Source organism: Geotrypetes seraphini, chromosome 3, assembly GCF_902459505.1.
Source record: "Geotrypetes seraphini chromosome 3, aGeoSer1.1, whole genome shotgun sequence".
Taxonomy (NCBI): Eukaryota; Metazoa; Chordata; class Amphibia; order Gymnophiona; family Dermophiidae; genus Geotrypetes; species Geotrypetes seraphini.
In genome coordinates, this window is record NC_047086.1 from 214,598,232 (window position 1) to 214,616,516 (window position 18,285).

The following is an 18,285-nucleotide window of genomic DNA, read 5'->3' on the forward strand; positions in this document are numbered from 1 at the left end:
CATTGTCATATAGAAGAACTGCTAAATCGTCATCAATCCCATTTATTTTTATTTTTGTCTGTTTTTTAATTTAATTAATTTCTTAACTTATTGAACTTATCTTAACTTTTTTAAAAGCTTCTTTGTCACTTATCTTTTTTATTTGAAGCTGTGTTGGCTGGGGAATTCTGCCGACATATTTCGCGTTCAGGCTTTTTCAAGGCTGTCCCCGTATTATCTCACACTCCCCCAGGTACTAAACTGGAATGGGGGGGCCAATAATTCATCTCCTACTCCCAACCATGATAATATAGGATGAAGTACCCAATAAACAGAATAATGAGATCATAACGCTACGTGATAATGGTAAATAGTGGATTAATTAATGTCTCTTTTATCTTTGGTGGCTTTCAAAGTTTTTAGAGCTATGCAGGTTTGACTGTTCTACCAAAAAACTTTTGTGAACTCCCTTTCAGTTTGGAAATAGAATTGTTTAGCCCAGAAGTATTATAAAGATATAATTAATCTGTAGCATAGTTACTATTTTCATTTACTCTAACCTCCCCCACCAAGAAAGTGAGGGGGAGAGAATCGAAGCTGTATAGAAATCCAGCATTCTCTCCATATTACTCCGCACCATTTCTCGGGATCTTTAACTAAAATACCTAGAAATTTTATCTGTAGAGGGTTCTGATATAGCCCAAATTTCCCCATATCTGATATAATCATATGATAGTTCATGGGCATTAACTATAACTTTGTCCAGTTGATCTTATTTCCAGAAAAAGTAGGAAATTGCCTAACCACCTCCAATAAGACAGCTACAGATGAATGAGGTTGTTCCAGAAAGACCAGACAGTCATCTTCATAGGCTGCTACTGTATATTCTACAGCTGTATCTTTTGAATACCTACAAAATTGCCACAATTTGCTACACACTCAATATTATAGATGGCTTCAATCAAAACATTGTATTGAACACAGACTACTTTCTCAAGCTAAAGATCTCTAGAATCTGATTTTCTCTTGTCTGCAAACTGGCCCTAACGGAAGGACATGGAGCCTCCAGAGCCTATACCTTGTAAACGCAAATGTTTATAAAAGAGCCATAAGGATAGATGACATGCGGACAAAGGGCAGAAGCCGGCGACTAGTTAAGAACATAAGAAGAAGAAGTTGCCTCCGCTGAGTCAGACCAGAGGTCCATCTCGCCCAGCGGTCCGCTCCCGCGGCGGCCCATCAGGCCTATAGTTAATATAAAATGGCCTTGGTTCTGGTATAAAGTGAACCACCAATCTGTTCAGAAAGTCAGATGCAAAGTTTACATGATGTCCAGAAAAAAATGGGACCCCCCTTACATGATTTCAAAATACTTTGCAATTATTTAAACATTTAGTATGACCTTTGAAATATATGGGGTGGGGGGAGGTTTCTTAGTTAACTCATCATGTGTGTTCAAAATGTCCTCCTTCTACCTTGACAATTCATGAAGTCTTTCTTGGATGCCACTGACCTCCTGGCTCAATGAACTCTATGGTTTCGTTAATTAATAGCTCAACTGTTTGGCAAGCTCAATTTGCTGGTGCGCCATCCTGTTGAAAACTAAAGTACTCAGAAATGTCTCAAATTTCAGGCACTAGTTTCTGCTGCAGTAGGACTTTTTGAGTTACCTGAAAAAATGGTGGGGGTCCTGTTTTTTTTCCCAGACACCATGTATATCTCTTGGCCCATAGAACCCTTAGGACCCCCAGGATAATGCAGAGGACTGGCCCACTTTTGTGAAACTGCTTTCAACTTTTAAACTCCCCCTCACTGCTGTCAGATACCTAGACCCACTATAACCTCCCCAACCCTGAAATGTCCTGTCTAAATTAGATTGTAAGCTCTTCTGAGCAGGGACTGTCTATTGTATGTTAAAATGTACAGCACTGCGTATGCCTTTTAGCGCTATAGAAATAATAAATAGTAGTAGTAGACTAGTACTTGCTGGCATTGTGGGATAGAAGTTATTTATTTTCTTCTAGTATTTTATATACCACTTATAGCCTAAGTGGTTTACATTCAGGCACACAAGCATTTTTTCCTATCTGTCCCGGTGAGCTCACACTCTACCTAAAGTACCTGGGGCAATGGGAGAGGGATTAAGTGACTTGCCCAGAGTCACAAGGAGTAGTGTGGGATTTGAACCCATAACCTCAGGGTGCTGAGGCTGTAGCTCTAACCATTGCACCACACACTCCATTGTCTCATATGACCTCTGGAGGCTCCATCCTTTAGTCATGCTAGAAAGCGAAATACAAGAGATCTTTCAAATTGATATAGAGCTATCATACATTGTAGTTATATTTCAGTCTCTTTATGAGGTGATGTCAGAAGATCCCAATCTTCTATCTCACCTATTCATCAGTGGAAGCTACTAGAAATGTATATAGCTCACACCAATCTCCCTAGTGAAATTTCTATTTGCTTGGTAAATGTATTAATCTATGTTGGACTGCTGGGGGGGGGGCTCCCTTATATTTTTTGTTAATACAGTTGCAAATACTTGCAGAATTGGGTTTCACATATTTTAGCTGGAAGCCCTTGCTTGGGTAATTTAGGCCTCTAATTGTCACAAAGGACATGCACAAAATACATCCTCAGTACATGCTACATGCTCAGAAGTGCTCATGCATAGAGCACTTGAATCTAGCTCCCATCGTAAACTACTGCCTGGTCTCCTCACCTGTGTGCCTGTTGCTACCATCGAGGCTAGCAAACTGAATGTAGTCTTCTCGGGCATCAGCCCAATATATCCTGCTGTTGACATAATCCAGAGTAAGACCATTGGGCCAGGTGATCTTGCTGTCAACAATCACGCTTCGGTTGGAGCCATCCATGCCTATCTTACCGATAAGTGAGTTGTCACCCCAGTCTGTCCAGTAAAGGTAACTAAGTAAGAGAAAACATCTCTTCTTAATGAAACATTTTTGGTGAGGTTCACGTTTTTTTGTTTTTTAACTAAATTGCCTGGGAAACACAGGAATAGATGTCAGATAATACAGTAGTTATCCAAAGTCAAGCTAGCCCAAAGGCTTATAGAGCCGGGTGTTTCAGATTTTTTTATCTGGGACAGGAGATTGTGTTCATGGAACCTTTCTGCTTACATGAAAATATTGAAACTCTTACCCATGCTGCACATCGACCACAAGAGCTCGGGGTTCTCTCAGTCCCGAGTTCACCAGTACAGTTCGATAGGCTCCATTAAGTTTAGATACTTCAATGGTGTCTCTCCCTTTGTCGCACCAGTAAAGGTTCCCACCGACCCAATCTACTGCCAGCCCATCAGGGTTACTTAGGCCAGTACGATGGAGAATCTGAAACAGGAAACATGACTTTTACATTTATTTCCAAAAGCAGGAATCCCATTGCAAGGAAGGGTAGAGCGAGAGAGAGGCTTTCTGGCGACTTTCACACAGAACCACTGGGCTACCAACCTGCCAAGTTTGGTTAAATTTAATAACTGGTGTAACGATCGGCAGTCTTGAATCACTTCTCCCAAAGGACAGGACATTCAAATGCCCCATTTGCTGACTTTTGATTCAAGAACGATCTGATCTGTGGTAATGATGATGATGTATTTTATTAATCATTACGTAGAACTACTTTTTAAAAATCATATTGGGGTGCGTACTGATTAAGGGCTAGATTCTAAAAACTCACCGGTAAATCTGGTGGGTTGATGTAGCAGCCATAGTGGGAGCGATTCTGCTTTTATGGGCAATTCTTAGCATAACAGCATGCAAATTATATAAATACTATTTGTGCAGAGACTCGCCAGTAAAGAGGAGAAGAACTGTGCCTGGCACTTGCTCAGAAGAGTAATCGCTAGGTACAGCTCCTCCCTTCTGTCAAGTCTGATCTCTCTGCCCTGATCCCTGAGACCTGCCAGTCCCTGAGACCTGCTGGCCAGCATGAAGAGCAGCTGAAGGAATCGGGGGTCTTTTTTTGTGTGGTGGGGTCTGAATGTCAAGCCTTACTTTACTGTCAGTGCCTAAACCAGTCAGCGCTCAGGCATGGACTGAAAAGTAAGGCTATGACAGCTCAGACCCTGCCAGAAAATATTTGCCCACATATGTAGTACAACAAGGTTAGAGAATCACCCGGGAAATTTAGAGAATAGCCCAAGTTGCCAGAGTGCTTGTTTTAATATTAATGACCTCATTGTACTACCATTTTAATATTAATGACATTTGCATAGTACAATCGGAGGTTGCTAGGAAGCACAGAAAAGAGCACGGTGAGCTGTTCTGAGAACTGACCTGTAAAATACTTGGACGCTAAACCGGCTAGGACTGGTTTAGCATCCATCGCTAAATGCAGGGTGAGTTTTGAGTATCTGGCCCTTAATGTCTGAGGGGTGATATCTTCTAGGATTCCTGTCAATATGGCTTAGGGTTTTACCTGGATTTAGACCACAGGAAAATGCAGAGTTTGCTTATATCGCAAGTTACCAGTTAAATAAAGGACTGGGAAGGGGGGAGACCACTAAATTGCTGAATTTTGGGCTGTCTTTCAGTACAGTTTTGAACATCAAGCTCAAAACAAGATATGCTTAAGAAAGTTCTGAATCTTACTTTGAACACTTTGTAGACATCCTCATCTCTCCTCCCTCTCGGGTCTCTGTATCTATACCCATATTGAGACCCTACACCTCTGCTCATCCCTTGAGTTCTCCTTGTATCCCCTACTTCCTTTGTTCTCGACTCCGACCTTACCATGGTCCTTTGTTATTTGTATGCCTGTGTTACTTGCAATTGCATACTTACCTCTTATGTACGATCTCTTCAGTTAACTCCTGTTAACAGTGTATAGCGGTATACAAATCAAAGTTTATGTTATGTTATCCAGCCCCAAGTCCACTGCTGCCATTTAACCCACATCTCAAAGTAGTTTTCTATGTAGGGGAAGAAAGAATAAGAGCCATATGGAACAGCCGCACTGACCTGAACATCACTCCCGTTGATGTTCATTCTGCGTATCATGCTACCCTGGGTGGTGACATCTGTCCAGTAGATCATCTGCTCTCTGTAATCGAAGTCCAAAGCCACAGCATTGTTCAAGCCCTGTGAAGGAACATTTCAAAGCAACAGACGTAAAAGCTTTCAGAAAGGAAATCACCAGACTACAGTTAACATACGGCTCCAGAAAGAGGATGGATTGAGACATCCGGGTTTTACTTCCATCGAAAGCAATGGAAGTAAAGCCCGGATGTCTCAATCCGTCCTCCTTTTTCTGGAGCCGTATCTTAACTCTACACCAGACTCCAGTTTGCTCTGCACATTAGCGGGCACTGAGACCTTCTGGGGCCCAGGGCAGAGTCTTGAAAAGGGGTCTGATAGCCCACTGAAGTTGAGCTTCGTTCAGCTTTGGGCAGGGCTGAGGCCAAGAACAACTACCCTGGTTAATGCCTCCCCACCACACCTGGCTGAACCTTGTTCTTACATTCACTATTGAATGCACCAAACTGACACCTTCCCCCACCCCACCGCTTCCCTCCCCACCCTGTTTTTATTTCAGCCGTGTGGCCTGGACATGGAGCTGCATACAATTTCACACAGCTTCCTCGAAGACTCAGAAGTAAAAAAGGAAAGTTCAACTCTGACACTAACAACAATGATGTGTGTTACCACTATTGCAGAGGATTTAAACTAATATATTAAAAACGGAATCACAAGGTTTGTATTACCAACATGGCCACCATACAAAGCTGCTTTTTGAGAGTAAAAGAAGAACATACATGAAAATCAAATACAGATCTGTGCGAGTCAAAACACGTCTTCTTGGGAAACATTAAGGGGACAATTTTCAGAACTATGCAGGTCTACTAGTACCTTAACCTGGAATCTGTAAGCTAATTCTCAAAAGGAAAACACATGCACACATTCCCTTTGCCAAAGGAAAAAAGTGTTCAAAAAGATCTTTATCTGCTTTTTCTGTGGATATATTTCCCTGGAAATATTTCATGTGTAGTTCTGAAAATGCAAATTTTTGCCCTCTTCCTCCTTTACCCCCCTGAATTTATTCTGTATCTAAGCCCATTTCCTCTTGCATTGGGTAGAAGTAAGCATGTTGCTTTTCCCCAATGCGTGCATTATTACTTGAGAAAAGAGTGAGCAATTTTCGAAAGTTGCTCTCCATCTTTAACTCCAATTAGCAGAATGAGCACGCTGTGTGATCTGATCACATTAAATACAGCAGAACTTGCTCCGGGGCAGTGGTTTTACCTGTTTCAGCAGTGTGTAATTGGTACCATCCAAACTCAGTCTCCTCAGGTAATAACGATTTGCAAAAATCAGGAAAGGTTCCTCATCTGGAAAAGAAGACAAACGGTTCAGGGGTTTAGTTACTTAAAAAGTGGAAAAATATAATTTTGGAGCCACAATTCAAATGAATTGCTCATTTCATCATCTTCCTTGAGCTGTTCATACCTCAAGCAAAGGCTTGGCCTACAGAAACCACTGCAGTCCCTGTGCAGCAGATGGATGCAGAACAGAAACGCAAACACAGCTGATTAGTTTGCACTGCAATGGATTGGTACCAATACATGGGTTCCATTGTAATGACTTCTATTAGTGCTCATTCTGCCGAGACTGGGGTCAGCAGCTTGTGGCATGCCAATAGGTTTTCTACAAAATGCGTGGTCGGCATTGCTGGTTGAGATGCCCAAGCCCTTCCAGCTAAATATTTTCTCTGCCTGGTGCCCCCTGTGCTGTTTGAGCAGCGGAAGTCTGTGGCATGCTTCTAGCTTCTGACACTAGACCCCTGCACATTCTCGGATCATGAACTGAATACATGCAGGGAGTGCCAGCGTCAGCAGCTAAAAGTGCATTGCCAAGTATCCTGCTGTTCAGAAGGCGGAGGGGGAAGGGCAGAGAACATTTTTAGATAGCAGAGTTTGGACATCCCCGCCAGCCAAGGTATTAATTTCATGATGCCAGGGGGGAAGGGGGGGTGCGGCAGAGAGGAAATGTGTGGTGGCAAGTAATTGTTCAATTCTAATTAAATCTGGTGGTATACAATAAATAATAGTTTGCAGACTCCTGGCATAGCCTTATAGAGCTAAGTTGAAAGAATACTAGAGACCCATCAGGTAGAAATATCTACTACATATCTGACAGCTTTTCAGGCACCACAGTCTAGAGAAGGGCTGCCCAAGTCCGGTTCTCGAGATCTACTGGCAAGCCAGGTTTTCAGGATATCCACAATGAATATGCATGAGCGAGAGATTTGCATACCAAGAAGGCAGTACAGGCAAATCTCTCTCATGCATATTCATTGTGGATATCCTGAAAACCTGGCCTGCCAGTAGATCTCGAGGATCGGACTTGGGCAGCCCTGGTCTAGAGAAGGGCCCACAAATATACACTCTGTTCATCCTGAGCCATTCCAATTCACAACAAAAATGCCCTTCCAAACGCAAATACAGCATTTAGCTTGATCAACGCCTTTCCCTAAAGTAGTAGTTCCCAAATCTCTCTGCAAGGACAGCAGTAAGGGGGAAGGGACTTGTATACTGCTTTTTCTGTGTAGTTTATTTTCTACCTGGGTCAACGAAGTGTTAAGTGACTTGCCCAGGTTCACAGGGAGCTGCATTGGGAATCGAGTCAGGCTTCCATGATATCTGCCATGAATATGCATAAGATAAAGCTCTCACATATGTATTTCAGGATATACATACTGATGAGAGGCCAACCATGCAATCTCAGACTGCAAGGTTTTCTAAGAGTGATTTTTATAACAAATTTAGAGCAATCTGTCAAACAAAACCTTAGTTCAGTGAAAAGGCAGGCTTTGGAGGCTGTTATCCAGTGTTCAGCAATATCCAGGCTAGTTTATGGTTATGCTCCCTAGGCAGAGGTCCCAGTAGACTTCTACGTTATCTACTGCCAATGCGTCGGCGTCTCTCCATCCCAAAAGAAGCTTTTTGGCGCTTCTTTTCGGATGGAGAGACGCCGATGCGTTCGCACGCACAGTTTACAGAGCTTTGCAAGTACGAAATTGTCCCCTGAGGAAGGTGATGGTATTGCCGAAACTCGGATCCTAGTCGGGACTTTGTTGTTTGTTTTTTTGGAACTTTACTTGTTTTAAGACTTGTTATGAAACTTTGATAAAACTGCAAATAAAGGCTCAGTATCCACAGGTTGGATGTGACATCTCCAGTGCCTATCTTTGTTGATTTTGCTTTGCCTTGAGGCCTGGTATCTTCTTTCCCTTTCCCTATACAAATCATTCAAAACTCCGCAATAAAAATCATCACCCAATCTAGAAAATTTGATCACATTACACCCCTTCTAAAGCAAGCTCACAGGCTACCAATAAACCATAGAATTACATTTAAAAATATGCTTATTGACTCATCAATCTGTAAACTTCCCCTATTCCTGGAGAGAATGCTTATTCCCTGTGCTCCGTCAAGAGCATTAAGATCTGACCACAAAAACCTCCTGTCCATCCCATCATTAATACCCGAAGAGATACTATCTTTTCAACTGTTGCCCCACAAACTTGGAATTCACTCCCGAAACAACTGAGGGAAGAAAAGTCATTAGACAAATTCAAAGGTTTATTAAAAACCTTTTTATTTAAAGACGTCTTCGATGGTTAAAATTTCTAAGAGACTTTAATATCTTCTTTTCATTGTCCTGTGTTAACCTTTAACTGTCTCTTTTTAACTGCACTCCTTTTCTCTACCGCAGGGGTCCCCAAAGTCCCTCCTTGAGGGCCGAATCTATGTGCATGCACTGCTTTCAATGCATATGCATTGGGGAAATCCTGAAAACCCGACTGGATTCGGCCCTCAAGGAGGGACTTTGGGAACCCCTGCTCTACCGCCTTTAATTGATTAAATTTTGTCTGACAACTTGTTAGACAAACTAAATGTAACCAGTTTGCGGAACATCCATAGTTTCTTGGGCAAATCTACTGAATATAAGAACATAAGAATAGCCTTACTGGGTCAGACCAATGGTCCATCAAGCCCAGTAGCCCGTTCTCATGATGGCCAATCCAGGTCACCCAAAACCCAAGGTGGCCAAAACCCAAGGTGTAGCAATATTCCATGCTACCAATCCAGAGCAAGCAGTGGCTTCTCCCATGTCTTTCTTAACAACAGACTATGGACTTCTCCTCCTAGAACTTTTCCAAACCTTTCTTAAAACCAGCTACACTATCTGCTCTTACCACATCCTCTTGCAATGCGTTCCAGATCTTAACTATTCTCTGAGTGAAAAAAAATTTCCTCCAATTGGTTTTAAAAGTAATTTCCCTTTAACTTCATTTCTAGGTATCTATGGCAGTGGTTCTCAACCCAGTCCTCAACACACACCCAGGTTTCCTGGATATCAGCAATACGAACAAGCATGAGACAGATTTGCATATTGAGGAAGCAGTCCATGCAAATCTCCAATATGCATATTCATTTGTTTGTATTTGCATTGCACCCCCCCCCTGCCCCATCTCAAACATTTTTGGGTCAACATAAATTCATTGCTACAATGTAACTAAATCCTTTTTTGGTCGTGCTGAAATTCCTTTCCCAAGAAATGAGCATTTGTGATAATCAAAAGACACTTCAAAATTTAACTGCATCTTTCAAGCAGCTGACTTACCTATAGTGGCTTTACAGCCTGTGGTGTCATTTGGTTTGGTCTCGTATCCCTCCACACACAGGCAGTGATAGCTTCCTGGGGTGTTGATACACTTCTGACTACATGGATACGTGGTTGTACACTCGTCTATGTCAATGCATGTTTTCCTGTCATCCTTCAGTCTAAAGCCAGGACGGCACCTGCACTGCAGAGTTCAAGACAAAGAAGTTAACTTGAGGGTGGGGGCGTGGGAGGCAGATGTATAGCACAATTCCTGACCTAAACAAAGATGATGTGTTCAAATTTGAAAACTACACTATTGAGGATGGATCTGGAGGTCTATTTAATAAAGAGATTAGGTTCTTACCTTACTAATATCTTTTCTAATAGACAGATGTGTCATTCTGGAAAGTAGAGTATTCTCCTCATGCTCGCAAGTTGTGCAGAAGGAATCTAGTCCAGGTTTTCAACTCCTCCTCCTTCTACTGAGTGCTCTGCCGCCCTCTTCAGTTTATACCAAAGCAGGTGACAGCCCTATATAAATATACGTAAGAAAGGGGGCTATGGGGAGACTTTCCAAAATACAGTACTGTCCTGCTCTCAAAGTAGAACAAACATGTTAAACATTGCAATGAACAATCCAAACTTCAGAATAATCAGAAACATTCCTCAATGTGCTATAGCAATACACTAATCTTTATACCTTTGAGGGGGGACTGACATCAAAATTTCAGCTTTGACTTGAACCATTGGATTGAGGGAGTAGGTAGGCAGCTCCCTCCTCTCCAAGAGTAAGGGCACTTCCTGCCTGCAGCTGCCAATAGAAGTGTGTCCCAGTTACTGCACCCATCTTTCTGTAGGCTATTGGCTGGAATTTCTGACCAATGGGCTATAGGAAGAAGAGAGAAAGGAGGGAGCTCAGAATTGTTTCTGTATCCCAGTTACTGAACCCATCTCCCTATAGACTATTGGCTGGAATTTCAGACCAGTGGGCTACAGGAGGAAGAGAGAGAAGAAGGAACAGCTCCCTCCTCTCTCTCTTTCTCCTGTAGCCCATTGGTCAGAAATTCCAGACAATAGTCTACAGGGTGCAGTAACTGGGATACAGAAACATTTCCTTCCTGCTATGTGACTTAGTCTTCTTTCAGTGTCTGTCTGTTGCTCCTGCCCTTCCATTGGCAGCTATAGGCAGGAAGTAGTTAGGACAGTCCTAACCGAGCATAAATACACTTCCTGCCTGCAGCTGCCAATGGGAAGGCAGGAGCAACAGACAGACACTGAAAGAAGGGCAGGAGCAACAGAAAGGCAATGAAAGACGACTAAGTCACATAACTTTTATTGGCATGACAACAACATGTTTAGCTTTTAAGGTAAAAAAGAAAGAGACATACTGGAGAAGAATGGAGGGGTTAGGAAGGGGTGAAGGGATTACTGTCCAGGAGACAGAATGCGGCTTTGAAGAGCTGGAGGTGGCAGAAAGCAGTTGTGAGGGAAAGGGACCTGGGGGATAGGAAGTCGGGCTAAGGAGAGAGGAATAAGAAGATGTAAGTGAATTGAAAGGGGTTATTGCCCAGGAGAGAGAATTCTGCTGTGAAAGGCTAAAAGTTAAAAAAGGAGCTATAAGGAGTAGAGGGCTTAGGTGATGGGGACATGCACTGGGGGTGGAGATGTCTAGGAAGGAGTGAAGGGGATTGAAAGGGGTTTCTGACAGGGAGAGAGAATTCTGCTGTGAAGGGCTAAAAGAGGCAGAAAGGATCTGTATGGGAAAGAGTGGCTGGGTAATGGGGACAAGCAGAGATTGGAGCTGTAGAGAAACTCAAAGGACTTACTGCCTTGAAATGAGAATGCTGCTGTAAAAGGCTAGAAGAAACAAAGTAGCTGTAAGGAGGAGAAAGGCTGGATGATTGGGATAGGCACTGGTAGTGTTGCTGAGGAGAAATGAATAGAGGGGACTATAATGGGGGAAGGGAGCTGGGAGAAAGACATGATTTGGGAGAGAAAAACAGCAGGCAGAAGAGACAAGATGCAGAGGAAAGAGGAGCTGACAGAAATGGAGTGCATCTTTGTAGGTTTGGGAAAAGAGGAGTTGAGAGGAAAGAGATCATGAAGGTGAGAAGGGTGAGAAGTGGTCTGAGGGGGTGACACTGGAGGGAAGTGAAATGAGAGAAGGCAGAGACACAGATTATTAGAGTCAAACACATGAAGTAAACAGAAATGAAATACATGAGAAGACTGGAACCAAATTAACAAAAGACAAAAACATGAAGATGAAGAGGAAGCATAATGGAATATCCAAGAGTAAGCAGAGACAGTGTCCCGCAAACTTTGTCGAGCCACAGCACAGTAAATGTAGTGGCCGCGGCTTGAGACATCCGGAAGTGCACATGAATGAGGTCATCATATCGATGTCCGCACGGGCTCTGGGATGCCAGTGGGGGGTGCCGTCAGGGAAGATGCTTGGAGAGGAGAGGTGCTGGTACCAGCTGATTGCCTACAGGATGTGCCTCTCACCGTGAGAGACACATCCTGTAGGAAGTCAGCCGGTGCCTCTTCTCGTCCCCGGCGTCTCACGGGACACCTAAAATTTTAAGAGACATATTGGTGTGCTGCGGCACACAGTTTGCAATACACTGGTATAAGACAAACTGTAAACACAAAAGTAAAGATTTCTGTGCTAGCTGGGCTGGATCAAGGGTGGAGAATAGCTGGTATTTTGCCATTTTCCTCCAGTCCTATGATCATCAGGATATACAAGTTCTATTGCTGAAGGGACAAGGAGGGGCAGAAGGGGTTTCTGGCAATACGAGATGCCATGACTTGAAAAAGTTTTGTAATGGAGAGGACCTGTAGTCAAGCCTCAAATTGAAAGAGGAATGGAGAGGAACATCGTGTTCCTTTTTCACAAAAATATACCATGCTGGACTGCAAGGAATATGACTCTGCTATAGATGGGCTGCAGAAGGGAGGGGAAGGGAAGAAAAGATGGAGTAAATTGGTGGGGGATGAGATGACATTGGGAAAAAAGGAATTGTTGGAACATTCAGTGCTCCCCTAGTTCTATTTTTAGCCACGAGCCCATCCAGTGAATGTACTATCTGCTGTGCTGTACATCTAAATATGACCTGCCCAGTTTGCTCATGACCCTGTCATACTCTATTTTCCTTTTTTCAGACGTGGTAATGTGTGCCAAATTGAGCACCTCAGTCATTTTGAAAAGTTAGCTCCTATGTTCTCAGTTCATATTCTACTCTTAAAAAGAAAAACAAAATTATATCCATTTTAACCTTTCACTCATTTTCAAACTTAACGAAAGCAAATGAAGTCTAAGGTCTCAACCTTGTAGCCAATTTTGAGGTCCTCACATTCCTGGGTACAGCCGCTGAGCTTCTTGTTAAGACACTCATTGATAAAGCAGTTCAGCTCGTCCGAGCCATCTTTGCAGTCATCATTATTGTCACAGATCAAGCTCTCGGCGATACAATTCCCATTCTTGCACATGAAGAAGGACTCGTTGCACTTGTTTTCTGATAGATGCACACAAAGACAACTGTCATTACACGCAGAAAATATTTGTGAAACAACTCGGCAGAGCCTGACTGGGAAAATGACACACGTGCTCTTGACACCGTCAGAAAATGTCAGGGCTGAGAAAGCAGGTTCTCTTTGAAGCCTTACTATGTGCTAGCTGGCCTTTGGTATACGTTCTGCTACTTAGAGAATGACACGGTGACAAAATTCATCACCGTTCCCGTCCCCACGGATAACCGCGGGAAACCATCTTCATGTCATTCTTTAAGGAGAGAGGGAAGAATCAGAGTATGAATGGCCACAACCACTGACCCACAAGCTTTGCTTTGAAGAATGCTGGTGTAGAAGCAGATATTGTGATGTCATAATGCCTCATTCCACCAGTGCCTAAGAGCCAATCACATCAGTGATGTCACAATGGCTTCATTATCCTTGGTTCACATAAGAACCAGAGTATGAATGGCCACAACCACTGACCCGCAAGCTTTGCTTTGAAGAATGCTGGTGTAGAAGGACCGAGGTTGAAATAGACACTAGAAAATGACATGGGATTATTTCCCGCGGTTATCCGCGGGGACGGGAACGGTGATGAATTTTGTCACCGTGTCAGTCTCTACTGCTACTGAGGATGTAAACCACCATGAATGACTCAGGATAACATGGTGGCACTGCAGCTTTCATAAATAAAATAAATAAACAGTTATGACTGTTTAATCATACCTGCAGACTAAGATAAGTCCTTGCACTAAGAAAAGTTTTATATGAAAAATTATAAGCAGCATATTTATTTATTGATAAAACAAAGTTGAAATACCAACATAAAAAACAAATATAAAAATTATATGTTAAAAATAATAATAATAATAATAACTTTATTTTTATATACCGCCAGCTATCTTGCGACTTCTAGGCGGTTTACAATAAAAGAAATTGTGAATACAATGAAGGAAAATGTAAATACAATAAAGAGAAACTTTACGTACAATGAATTAAAGAATATAGCAGATAGAGAATTACTCGGAGGTTTTTTTGAGTCAACGATAGACATCGGAACCCCATATATACACGGACCTAGATTATCCTTGGTGGATGGTTTGTGGGGTTACTGAGACTCTTTTTCCTCTGCTTTAATTACCTATCTTTGACTTACACGAGAGTGTTAGGATTGGGTTATTATGTATAAAAAACAGTCACAGAAATTATTTAGTGATATCTAGCATTGTCATTATTATCATCATCATTATTCTTATTTTTAAATATATAGACTGCTCTTATCTTGCAGAGTACAAAAAAACATACACAACAAAATACAGTCAAACAATAAAAATAAAACCATCAAACCTAACTTAAAATTGCTGCTACTATCTGTCCAAAAAAGAAACTTAAATACCATCAAAAGCTTGCTGTACATTATGAAAATTCTAAAATAAAGAGTTAAAGAAAAACAGTCAGAGAAATTAAGGCCCCCTTTTATCAAGAATTCCTATGAGTGTCAGAGCTTTTACTGCAGCGGCTGGCGATAAAAAACCCTAATGCGGCTTGATAAAAGGGGGCCTAAAACTGGAGGAGGAGGGATAACTACTGGCCAGCCTAACTTGAGGAGTGACATTTCTTACAGCCGGAAGCTGTGAGCAATGGGGATATGTTAGGCAGGTCCTGCAAGAGACCCAGATTGATACTATGTGAGACAGACTGCTGGGCTCAGTAAACCACTAACTTGACCCACTATGGCATTTCTTTTGTTCTTATGTTACACTGGTGGATGTTCCTAGAAAGCTGCAGTGCGTACGTGAAAGAGAGAAAGCGGGAGAAATTGGGCTAATATAAAATTACCAAATCCATTACTGACTTAAGGTGCACCCACCAGAACTGGTACAGCGTGGATTTTTTGGAGCCTCATCTGAATGATCATGACAGTCAAACTCCCCATCGCACTCCCACTCAAGGTTCAGGCACCTGCTGTCTGCACAGCGGAACTCCAGGGGGCTGCAAGTTGAGTATTCTACCAGACATCAGACAAGACAACATGGTTAGATTTAACAGTCAGAAACGGAGCACAATTATGAGTTTTGCAGAGCTGTTTTGTGAACATATGTATTTGAAAGAAAAGGCTTTTTAATCAGCTTCCCACAGTTCCCGACCTATCCTTGCCCAGGACTGTGGCACCTTGAGCCAACTTTTGCATCCATGCCTCCCCCCCCCCACCCCTATGATCCAGTTGATCCCCCTCTATATGAAGTATCCCCACTCCACCCTACCCCCATGATCCAGTAGCAACCCTCCCTCCCAATGATGGTGATAAAGGGCACCAAAATTCTGAATCCCCCCCAACATCTCTCCCTCCCCACCTGTAGAGGGAAGGAAGAGAAAGGAAAGGATGCCCGACTGGGATTTTGGCACTCTTTATGTCCAGTACCTTGGGCCAGGGCCTCACCTGGTCCATAGGCTGAGCCAGCCCTGTCCCCGCCCCTAAGCGAGACGTACCACATTCTGGGGCCTCATCGGATCCGTCGATGCAGTCGCGGTCATGGTCACACACAAACTGTTTGGGAATGCACTGCTTGTTCTGACACATAAATTCTCTGGCACTGCAAGTATTGTTATATACTATGATGGAAAGAAGAAGGCAAAACATTAGTGGCTGATGTCCAGGCTACCAAAGAAGAACCTATGCAAGAAGATATAACTAAAGCATCTTAGGCTAATATTCTCTGCTTTATGGAAGCAATATTATGACTGGGGGCCTCCACTTAGGTGCCCCAGTGGAGGTGTGGAGTGTGGTCGAAGCCTATTCTATTCTGGTATATCCTGATATAGGCAGTTGCAATTATGTCAGCTACAGAGGTGGTGTCAGTGTAAGCACCTAAATGTTCTTTAAATTCTGCATGTAAGTGAGTGTCCCACTTATGTCTCACCCATGCATATACTTCCCTTGCAAATATGCACATATTTATAGAATAGCATTTAAGTGGAATATTATATATATATTGTGACAAGTCCGACACAGTTCCTGACTTGATCCCATTTAAAAGTCAAAGAAAAACAGGTTCCAAGGTGAGAAAAGCTTAGCCCTGGCTCACTGAAATTTGGCTGCCTATCCTGGCCCAGTTGCCCCAGAGCATGAACTCTGGCAAGATAGGGTATCCAATAATGAAGATAAAGCACGCAGAAAGCAAAACCTTATAAAGCTTTACTAAGAAAACAGCAACAATTCCCTGTAATCAGATCAGGCAGAGATTTGCAGGCTGGCCAGAGGGGGAGCCAGTGAGAACCATGACCCACACCTGCCTCATGTAGGTTTGGGTAGGGCTCACACAAACAAAAGGAGGGAACTCGTACACAAGAGGGAGAGATATAGACAGAAGGTAAGGGCAAGAGTAGAGACAGAGGATGAAGACTTGCTATGGAGAAAACCCCAGAATAGACAGAGCAATGAGGTAGAAATGATAGAGGCTGAAGAACCTGCCCAGCTATCCCAGGCAGAACTCCCAAGCCAAGAGAAGTTAATGGAAATCCCAGAACTGCAGTTTTTCTCTAGCCCCAAAAGAGGAAGGACGTTAGTAAAGAGCTCCTCTATGAACCCTTGAGAAAGCCCTTGTGGGCGAAGCGGGTCCCGTCAGCGTATGCTAGAGATACTGCACTAAAAACGATAAGTAAAAATGAAACTATGCTGTCTATTAGTTTTTATTTCTGAAGGAATAATACAGAAGTAAATAATTAAGCTGCATTTGACAAAGGAGGCAATGATATGAGCCAAGTCAAAACATCTGCACTGGATTTTCGTATTGATGTAAATGACTTTGGGAACCTTGTTACCATCCTATATTTTGATCCTGTGAGTGAGGATTGCTGCAGTGTGACAGACTTAGAGATCTCAATACTTTGGAGGAAAGGCGGGAGAGGGCAGATATGATAAAGTCATTTAAATACCTATATAATATAAATGCGCATGAGGTGAGTCTTTCATTTGAATGGAAGCTGTGGAATGAGAAAGCTTAGGATGAAGTTAAGAGGTGATAGGCTCAGGAGTAATCTAAGGAAATACTTTTTTATAGAAAGGGTAGTAGGTGTGTGGAGACTGTGTCTGAATTTAAGAAAGCCTGGGATAGGCACGTGGGATCTCTTAAAGAGAAGAAGAGATAATGGTTACTGCAGATGGGCTGACTGGATGGGGCATTTGGCCTTTATCTGCCATCATGTTTCTATATGAAGCTCACAGACCCTGGGGCAACAAAGTGGTGTCAGGAGTGTGATATGCGCCCCTACATGAGACACCCAGACATAGCAGGAAAAAAAAGGTTTGTTTGTTTTTTAACTGTCTGTTTTGTTGTTGGACTCATTCTTTTTGCAAGCAAACCAACAAGCAGCCAGGGATCCGTACATCCGAGGAAAACCCTGACTGATGCCAGAAGCCGAGGACCAGAAGATTGGAGCCCAGGCAAGGCACAGTAGGGAGAACCCGATCCTGAGAGTGGATTACCTAATCCAGGCTGGCGGAGCTCCACAGGAGAGCCGATTGGAGAAAAGCTGGCGGGGCCATGAACCTCAAAGCTCAGACTCATCGGGCCCTCAGTTAAAAAGTACCTAGCGGGGCTCTGGTGAGGATACAGTGGTACTAGTGTAGGGAAGTCCTAAAGACTATCATTCTTGAAAGAGGGATAAAGATCTATTTAAAAGAACCACACTTGGGTTGGGTTTTTTTTTCTGTTTGAGTTTTCAGGGACGCAAGATAGAGCAACAGCAAGTGTTGTCGATACTGGCAGGTCAGCGTCAGAAGCAGATCGAGGTCCAGAGGGAGATCTTGAAGGCCAACCAAGACCTGTGGAATGCCAGCCTGGAAGCGACAAGACTCCAGCATGATGAACTGGCCAAGGCAATGGGAGAACAGACCAAGGCGCTCACACAATTGTTACAACAGCAGCCTATCATACCTCCTACCGGACAGTTGTTCCAGAATCCTCCTACACAGCGTATGGTAGGATCTAATACACTATCTACCTTAAACTTGTACAAGATAGCACCCAGCGATACTCTGGATGACTTTTTAAATTTCTTTGAAAGGATAGCAATTGCAGCTGGTTGGCCACCAGAACAATGGGTGGTCAGATTATTGCCTTGCTTAGCAGGGGAGACTCTGACTGCCTTTCAG

General features: G+C 43.0%; 1 protein-coding gene across 1 annotated transcript in view; it reads right to left on the bottom strand.

Moving 5' to 3' along the window:
- Positions 1–18,285, bottom strand: part of LRP1 (LDL receptor related protein 1) — a 777,705-nt gene that overhangs the window by 158,397 nt on the left and 601,023 nt on the right. The window contains exons 53-60 of the mRNA XM_033939435.1: positions 15,621–15,743; positions 15,001–15,138; positions 12,945–13,132; positions 9,630–9,813; positions 6,246–6,331; positions 4,965–5,084; positions 3,148–3,335; positions 2,705–2,910 (exon numbers count right to left, since the gene is read on the bottom strand). Coding sequence (XP_033795326.1) covers positions 2,705–2,910; positions 3,148–3,335; positions 4,965–5,084; positions 6,246–6,331; positions 9,630–9,813; positions 12,945–13,132; positions 15,001–15,138; positions 15,621–15,743 — 1,233 coding nt within the window. The remainder of the gene's footprint in view (positions 1–2,704; positions 2,911–3,147; positions 3,336–4,964; positions 5,085–6,245; positions 6,332–9,629; positions 9,814–12,944; positions 13,133–15,000; positions 15,139–15,620; positions 15,744–18,285) is intronic.